The sequence below is a fragment of the Salvelinus alpinus genome, chromosome 16, assembly GCF_045679555.1.
Source record: "Salvelinus alpinus chromosome 16, SLU_Salpinus.1, whole genome shotgun sequence".
NCBI lineage: Eukaryota > Metazoa > Chordata > Actinopteri > Salmoniformes > Salmonidae > Salvelinus > Salvelinus alpinus.
In genome coordinates this window covers 38,574,243-38,581,768 of record NC_092101.1, presented here as the reverse complement: position 1 = coordinate 38,581,768, position 7,526 = coordinate 38,574,243, and the positions used below count along the sequence as shown (strand labels likewise).

At 40.7% G+C, this 7,526-nt stretch overlaps 1 protein-coding gene across 1 annotated transcript; it reads right to left on the bottom strand.

Annotated features, from left to right (window-relative positions):
• Positions 1-5,575: 5,575 nt before the first annotated feature.
• Positions 5,576-7,172, bottom strand: LOC139540621 (uncharacterized). The gene is made up of 5 exons (XM_071344433.1): positions 7,134-7,172; positions 6,802-7,050; positions 6,477-6,548; positions 6,198-6,351; positions 5,576-5,917 (listed from the first exon to the last, which is right to left on the bottom strand). The coding sequence occupies exons 1-5, from the start codon at positions 7,170-7,172 to the stop codon at positions 5,751-5,753; spliced, it is 681 nt and encodes a 226-aa protein (XP_071200534.1). The 3' UTR covers positions 5,576-5,750.
• Positions 7,173-7,526: the final 354 nt, after the last annotated feature.

Sequence of the window (7,526 nt, the reverse complement as noted above, 5' to 3'; positions counted from 1 at the left end):
GGTGAACCTTTGCCCCAGTCTGAGGTCCTGAGCACTCTGGAGAAAGTTTTCATCAAAGATCTCTCTGTACTTTGCTCGGTTTATCTTTCCCTTGATCCTGACTAGTCTCCCAGTCCCAGTTCCTAAAGACATGACACTTGGCATTCAGGCCAAAGAGTTCAATCTTGGTTTCATCAGACCAGATAATGTTGTTACTCATGGTCTGAGAGTCCTTTAGGTGCCTTTTGGCAAACTCCAAGCGGGCTGTCATGTGCCTTTTAATGATGAGTGGCTTCTGTCTGGGCACTCTACCATTAAGGCCTGATTGGTGGAGTTCTGCAGAGATGGTTGTCCTTCTGGAAGATTCTCCCATTTCCACAGAGGAACTCTGGAGCTCTGTCAGAGTGACCATAAGGTTCTTGGTCACCTCCCTGACCAAGGACATTCTCCCCTGATTGCTCAGTTTAGCCAGGCAGCCAGCTCTAGGAAAAGTCTTGGTGGTTCCAAACCTCTTCTATTTAAGAATGACGGTGGCCACGGTGTTCTTGGGGACCTTCATTGCTGCAGAAATTTTTTGGTACCCTTCCCCAGATCTGTGCCTCGACACAATCCTGTCTCGGAGCTCTACAGACAAACCCAGCGACCTAATGGCTTGGTTTTTGCTCTGACATGCACTGTCAACTGTGGGACCCTATATAGACCGGCGTGTGCCTTTCCAAATCATGTCCAATCAATTGAATTTACCACAGGTGGACTCCAATCGAGTTGTAGAAACATCTCAAGGATGATCAATGGAAACAGGATGCACCTGAGCTCAATTTTGAGTCTTATAGCAAAGGGTCTGAATAGTTATGTAAATAAGGTATTTCTGTTTTTTAATGTGCAAACATTTCTAAAAAACTGTTTTTTGCTTTGTCATTATGGGGTATTGTGTGTAGATTGATGAGGGAAAAAAACAATTTAATCAGTTTAGAATAAGGCTGTAACGTAAAAAAATGTGGAAAAGGGGAAGGGGTTTGAATACTTTCCGAATGCACTGTAGGCCTAAGGCCGAGACAATAAGTGGTGGAGTCCACAAAGCATATTGCATGTAACATACATTTACATGGCCAATCAAGTTAATATTTCCGACTTTTTCGGACTACTAAACAACTATTGATTTAGAACACAGAAGAGTTACTACAAGTCGCAAAGAAAACAGGAGCTGCCTCCACTATTCCAGCACCATTTCAACATCATCAAATCACCTATGCTTAGTCTAGTACAGTGACAACAAAGATACCAAAAACAATTTAGTCCAATCAACGTTAGCAAAATATCATGCGGCTGTCCATGGTACTAATTTATGTGTGTGTGTAAGTACAAAAAGAGAAACGCCAATGCCATCCTCTCTTTCATGTTACTCAAACGGTCTATGACTCTTCATGCTTTTAGTTGTTGTTGTCCTAGGCTACCAGCTAGTTGACAGCTAGCTACATTTAGCTACATGTTGAACTTCCATCCTCTCAGGCCAGGGGCACAATATATGAATGTATGGTTGAATCAGAATTGCTGTTATAATCATTGGCCAATACGGAGAATTAAATAAAACCACAAGTTCAAATCCCTATCTCCATCCATGCCTAATTTAAGAAAGGGACGATTTTAGCAAGCTTGACATTTTTCTTTGTGCAACAGGACCATTCACAGTTGAGCTCACTCAGTTTAGCTTTATTTTTTATCAAGGGAGGCCAAACGCCCGCTGGCTTCCATTGCATTCAATGCAACGGGCGTAAACAATGTCATATTAATTTTGACCAGACAGCATCAGATAGATGTGCTTCACATAATAAGACAGAGAGGTGCTTTTTCTTTCGCTCGGCTGCTTTCTCCAGTGAAATACATTCAGCCTCTTGCGAATTGAAGAACATGTATAAAACATAGAGAGATGAAAGATTAAAAAATGGTATATATACTGTATTTTGTTCTTGGTAAATGTTTTGGGGAAGCCTGGCTTCCCTGGCATCCAAGCATACACGCCACTGGATAATTGTATTGTCCCTAAACAAGATCATTAGGCAAGCCTTTTGAGCTGCTTGTCTCATTTCTTCACTGTTCTTTCATGCGCAATGATGCACCTAGCCTCCACTGCCTATTAGCTATTCCTATTTGTTCTAGTGGATTCATATTGAACATTGATGCAGCTTGCTTTTATGTGTTGCATGACTGCTAGTAGTTAGCCTTCTGCAGATCTGGAGAAACGATCAACCTTAACACTATTGTCACGATGAATGGTGGATAGAGGGCAGGATAGACGGTTAGACTGGTAGACTATATTGACCTGTGGTATAGTTAAGCAATAAGCCACGAGGGCGTGTGGTATATGGCCAATATACCACGGCTACGGGCTGTTCTTATGCACGAAGCATTGCGGATAAGAACATTGGCCATTTTTTGGCCATATACCACAAACCCCTGAGGTGCCTTATTGCTATTATAAACTAGTTACCAACGTAATTTAAGCAGTACAAATAATTGTTTTGTCAGTCTGATATACCACCGCTGTCAGGCAATCAGCATTCAGGGCTCGAACAACACCCAGTTTATAATAAAAGTTAGAGAGCAGGAAAACCATAGCGCATAAGGGAAATACCAAAACACCTTGATATAGTGGAGGCGCATGCAAGCAGACAAGGAAAGTTGGCTAGGATGGAAGACATTATATAGTAAAATCTGCAAAAGAGTGAATGTAAACCAGGGAAAAACGCACAACCCTCCCTAAAGCAAAAAGGTTGGGTTGTCCATATACTGGCCTTACAAAATACAGTACCCTAACTCATTTAAAAAAGAAAGCTCACCTTTGTTAGGTTGTGTTTGAAGGGCGTCTCTATAGCTCATGATTAATGGTCTATGTTGGTTCTCTTTCTCCATCATCTGTCTTTGCTGCTGGATACTTCAACAATGAATATCTGTTGTAGTACAACAATGTAGTTATGTTCAATGATGTTCAAACCTCAGGCATTTACGGCTACTGTAGTACAATAATGTAGTTTTGTTCAATGAAGTTCAAAACTCAGGCGTTTACTGAGCTACCTGTCGTCACTAGGCAGACAACTTTACAGGCATAGGCTCTCGAGCACTGGCTCATTCTTCGTTTGCTATTTATTAAAGTTATAACTAAATATGTAAAAGCTGCAACATATAAAACAAGAAACAACAGGTACGAATACTTAACGTAGTTGTAGAATAAAGCTTACCAAACAGTTTTTTCAGTTGCTCACCTCAAGTCGATATTTTACTTTCGGTTTCACAGAAACGAAACAATCAAATACATCCTCGTTGTCCATCGCTTCATGGGAGTGGTTTACTAACATTCTTAGCAATACACCTTCTCCGAAAGATAGTATGATTTCAAGCAGTCGGCTAGCCTAGATTTTAAATGTCTTTGCGTTAATCCATACAAATGGTTTAGTTTGCATAATTGTTATTTTCCCATCTCGTAACTGGAAGTGTCGCTGACCAATGCTAGATAGTGCTGAAATCGAAGGTACAGCCAAAACCCGTGTTGGCGCTTGAACACATAGGAGTAGAATGAACCAGCCACCCGACGTTCTAAATTCCCTCTGAATTCTAGAGCACAATGTTCGGAAAATCACAACAACAACAACATCAGGCACAGTTTTATTTCAAGATAGCAAGGTGAGTGGACAAAAGATAAGACACTATTCATAACACCTTCATGTTCTGCTTCATTTTCTCTGTTTTCACCCCACATTGATGCACAGAGAATTCCACATAGGATCAAAATAATTCAATAGGATCATTGTATTGATGCCACTATATTGACCACCCTTAGGACCTATTCTATCCAGATACAATGCTTCGGTGGGCCCAGTGGTGTGTGCTGAATCTGGTGAGACTGATGCTGTGGCTGTTAGCCCAGGCTATACTGACTGTCCTGGTAGCCCCTGACCTGCTGTGGAGCCTGACGGGGAGAGCCATAGGAGGTGTTGACGAAAATACTATTTTTTTATACAGTATGTCCCAAATGTCCTCTTCTGTCTGTAAAACCCAGATGAAGGCTACAAGCTGAAACAAATTGGTTTTTCAAAACAAATATTTATTTTAAAATCAACTTTGTCCTCCATGAGTGGCTGAAATAGCCTCTTCTATTTAGGTGTGGACAGGGTTGCAGGAGGGTCTGTCTCTGCTCACTCTGATCATATCCACCCTGCTTGGGATGGCTGTCCTGGCTGTAGTCTCTCTGTACCTGGGCCAACAGGATGCGTCTGGTTAGGACCATGATGGGTCACATCAGAGAGCGTTGGGTAGGGTGGACGGGAAGGCTGAACTCATATATATGGGACATTGAGGATATGTGGAACAGGAGCAGTGCACGCCTATTGGAGTGGGTTGCAGCACCAAGAGCAGGTAGGCTGTAGGAGTCTTATGGAAGGCCTGTCGGTGCACTATTATTTACATTTTCATGAAACTGGAACACAGTCATTTGCAATTGAATGCACTGTTCACAAAGGAAACCTAAATGTGTTGTATAAATAGTGAAGAAAGTCTTTGGGCAGACGGGAGTTGAACCACCTGGAGATGCTCCACAGAGTGGACAAAGGACACCTTGATGACCAGGATGAGATGGTCCAGCGTTTCCTAGACAACGGCATGAAGTTCCGTGGCTACCACAACTATCTGATGGACAACATGAAGAACTGTGAGGCCTTGGTGAGGAAATGCAGGTGAGATGCAAAAAGAGACAGGATAAGTATTATACAACTTGATAACATTGCTTGCAGAATAAATGTTTCTACACCTGTCCAGTCTTCATTGCGACCACAGCCACTATCTTTCAGCTAGTATTAGTACAGAGTCTCATATAGGGTTGTAAAGCTACCGGTAATTTACCAAAGTTACCAGAATCTTCAGTAATTTTGGTAATTAACAGAAAATATATGGCAACCTGTGGTAACTTTGGTAAGTTATACTTGGATAATTGTAAAACATGTATTCATATATAGTATATATGTTTTATAACTGTGTCCATATTGTCCATGAGATTCTAGTAGATAGACCAAATGGTTCAACAGAAAATAGCCTAATTAATGAAAAAAGCATCTAATCAACAATGTAATTATTTTTAACTCTGCATTTCTTCCAACTGTTTACTTTTTTCACAACTGCCACCAGTTTGACATCAAAACATTGACATCAAAACATATTAACATTGTAAAACAAAAACATAAAATGCATTTCATGCTGAAACCCTCATATTAAACACCAATGGTATTAACTAAGTTAATGGTTTAAATTTAAGATAATGTTTTACAGCATTATCATTACATTTTTATTTGTAAAATATTTTACATGTGATAAGTCAGAGATAATTACAGACACCTGTGATAATCCAAAGTACCCAAAAGGGCCACTAAATGTCTAAATGATCAATACGCAACTGGACCTGGGACTGATCTGGTACCAATGGGCATTGGGTTGAGGCTTCAGTTATTTTCAAGCCCTTGCACTGGATGGATTGACTAGTCCGATGTGATTCACAGCTAGAGCACCAAATTATTAATACAGTAATGAACTGGAAGTATTCGAGTGAAAGTGTATAGAGATTTTTTTATTTAATTATCTGCACAAATTTAGCTTTCTAAACAAGACTCACATTACATAGTAGCTACTACAAAGATAATGCCAATGTTTACTTACAGACAAAAACCTACAGTCTTCAACACACACCAAACCCCACACATATTTCAAGTCCTCACCAAACACCTTCATCACAGTTCCTTTAGGTACTGTAGGGCTGTGTCCAGGTGGACTTTGCCCTGTCTTCTCCCTCCATGATAATGGGTGACATCACTGATCCTCAGGGGACTCAGGTTCAGGTTGAAGATGTGGTTGTAGTCCTGAATCAGACGTCTGGCTTTGTCCTGGTCTATGTAACCTGAAATGGCAGACAGATTCCCAATTCTGTCATATACTTGTAGTGTAGCTCATTAGTGCTGATGTCTCTTTGAAATTAATTTTTAGTGTACATTAAATAATATCCCCAATTCATTTAGTTAGAAAATCTATATTTATCATCCGAATTATATCAGTGATTAAACTTTTTTTTTTTTGAATTTAGTACATGTAACTGCAAGTTATGTTATGATAGTTCCCTATATTTCAGGTAAAACAGCCCCTTATGAATTATTTTGACCTATCAACTTTTAAAACCGTACCAGTGTTCTGGCTGTCACATATGTGCATGGCTCTCTCCATTCTCTGGAACCTTTGGAGCCATCTTTCTGTTTCCATGGGATACACAGAAGCTGGCGGGGGCTCAGTGCAACCCCTGGGGACTTCTGATGTGTGTGACACATGCCCAAACTCTGCCTGTCAAAATATCAACGAGGACTTTCAACAAGATTTACAGAAGAGAACTATAGAGATGCAAGGGCTGAGAAAGACGGCTAGATGTATTTTTATAGAAAATAAGAAAATGGTAGAGAATAGAGAACCTTAATGTCATCTTGTAGCTCTTTGGGTAACACAATACCACTGAGGATTTGTAGAAGATCTTTGTAATGCACCTAAAGTATGAGAACAATGTCATGCAATAGATACTAAAGTCTCAGGCTCTCATACAGTTGCACTGATGTGAATTAAATATCAACTATAAACTATAAAATGTAGTAACAGTCAACTTATTTTACTGTGGCCTTCTGCTTGCCACTACCTTGAATGCCATGCTGCAGTAATACTTGAAGTGGTGAACCACAAGTATTTCCTATAAAAAACAAGACCCTAAATAAACTCCTTTGTGATGTTTAATTTCAACCCTACCTGATCTGGATGGTCAGCATCACAGAACGTTATGAGGAGCTGACGGAATGTTGGTAATTTCAGTGGAACCTCATGTCTCAGAAACGCCTGAGTGATCTGTGATTGGCTGATGGTCCCTTTGAGGGCAGGGTCAATTGCAACAACTTCCTCCTGAATGGTCCTCAGGGGTGAAGAAGCCTGCCAGTCAGCCAGCTGCTCACTGATGGCCAATGAGAGACAGTCTTCCTGTTCTTCCTCTGGTAGATCTCTCTGTGAGAATGTGGGGAAAGGGGGATACTTAGTAAGTTATACAATTGAATGCATTCAATTGAAATGTGTCTTCCACATTTAACCCAACCCTTCTGAATCAGAGAGGTGCGGGGGGCTGCCATAATCGACATCCACGTCTTCGGTGCCGGGGGAACAGTGGGTTAACTGCCTTGCTTAGGTGCAGAATTAATGATTTTTACCTTGTCAGCTCGGGGATTCGATCCAGCAACCTTTCGGTTACTGGCCCAACGCTCTAACCACTAGTGGGCTACATAGAAATGTATTTATATAGAATGATTCTATTTCTATGGTGGGGAATCAGAATAAGCCTTTGTTGGGCTCCACACCAGTAGGACGTGATAATCAGTAGAAATAAACAATGCCATACAACTTCATGAAGCGTGGTATCATCTGTTTTATGTATGAAAGTGGGGATCACTGTGCAGACCACGGTTTTGTTTGAGTAAAATAAAAAT

Excerpts from the sequence above, each read along its gene's own strand:
- LOC139540621 (XM_071344433.1), bottom strand. The coding sequence starts at position 7,172 with ATGGCAGCCCCCCGCACCTCTCTGATTCAGAAGGGTTGG. Across the intron at positions 7,051-7,133 it reads CTCTGATTCAGAAGGGTTGG|AGAGATCTACCAGAGGAAGA; the intron begins GTTAAATGTGGA and ends ACATTCTCACAG. Across the intron at positions 6,352-6,476 it reads AGCTACAAGATGACATTAAG|GCAGAGTTTGGGCATGTGTC; the intron begins GTTCTCTATTCT and ends ATATTTTGACAG.